The 671-nt window shown below is 61.4% G+C and overlaps 1 protein-coding gene across 4 annotated transcripts in view; it reads left to right on the top strand.

The window, feature by feature from the left end:
- Positions 1-671, top strand: part of PCDH1 (protocadherin 1) — a 37,892-nt gene that overhangs the window by 32,603 nt on the left and 4,618 nt on the right. For 3 of the 4 annotated variants that reach the window (XM_005881086.2, XM_014529108.1, XM_014529104.1), the window contains exon 6: positions 98-209. The exons of the other annotated variant lie outside the window; for it this stretch is intronic. In XM_005881086.2, the coding sequence (XP_005881148.2) occupies positions 98-158 (61 nt within the window). In that variant the 3' untranslated portion in view covers positions 159-209. Of the gene's footprint in view, positions 1-97; positions 210-671 lie in introns of those variants that run through there. 4 annotated transcript variants of the gene reach the window in all.

The following is a 671-nucleotide window of genomic DNA, read 5'->3' as shown; positions in this document are numbered from 1 at the left end:
TCTAGTTGATTTGTAATGATTTCTGTCTCTTTCTGTCTTTCTCTTTCTCTGATCTCCTCCGCCCCCCTCCCCATCCCCCCGCCGCGAGCATGCGCAGGCACCGCCCCCTACCCCTCCGGTTCGGTTCGTTTCCGGTTTGTTTGCTGAGCTGTCAATGAAAGACCCGTGTAATTATTCCCAAGCTTTACAATAAAAGTGTGAAAACCGGACCCCCCTTCGCTTCTTCCGGGCCTTCGGGCCTGCGTCCCGGGGGCACTGGAGGCTACATCTGGGGTAGAGGCCTCGGAGGGGCCAGGGGACGTGCTCGGGAGGAGCGGGACCCGGACCCCGCCGGGAGCAATCGGTGCGAGCGGAATGGGGACGGGAGGTCGCAGACCCAGCACAGACTTCTACTTCGTGCACCTCAAAGAGCCCCCCAGCCGGTCCGACCCGTTCCAGGCACCCCAACCCCACCAGGAGTTGAGGTGCAGGTGAGGGATGTGTGCGGGGTGCAGAGCTGGGAGTTAGGCTGTGCTGCCTTCTACCAAGGAGATGGCTCCATTCCCGCTCCCCCTCCTTTGGCAACAAGTACGAAATGCCGTGCTGGGTGGAAGGGACGGGAGGCATCTGCCTGTCGCTCCCTCCCACGCTCAGGCACGAGGGCTGGAAGTCGATATGGGGACCCAAAAGGT

The sequence above is a fragment of the Myotis brandtii genome, unplaced genomic scaffold, assembly GCF_000412655.1.
Source record: "Myotis brandtii unplaced genomic scaffold, ASM41265v1 scaffold668, whole genome shotgun sequence".
NCBI lineage: Eukaryota > Metazoa > Chordata > Mammalia > Chiroptera > Vespertilionidae > Myotis > Myotis brandtii.
This window is presented reverse-complemented; position numbering and strand designations above follow the sequence as displayed.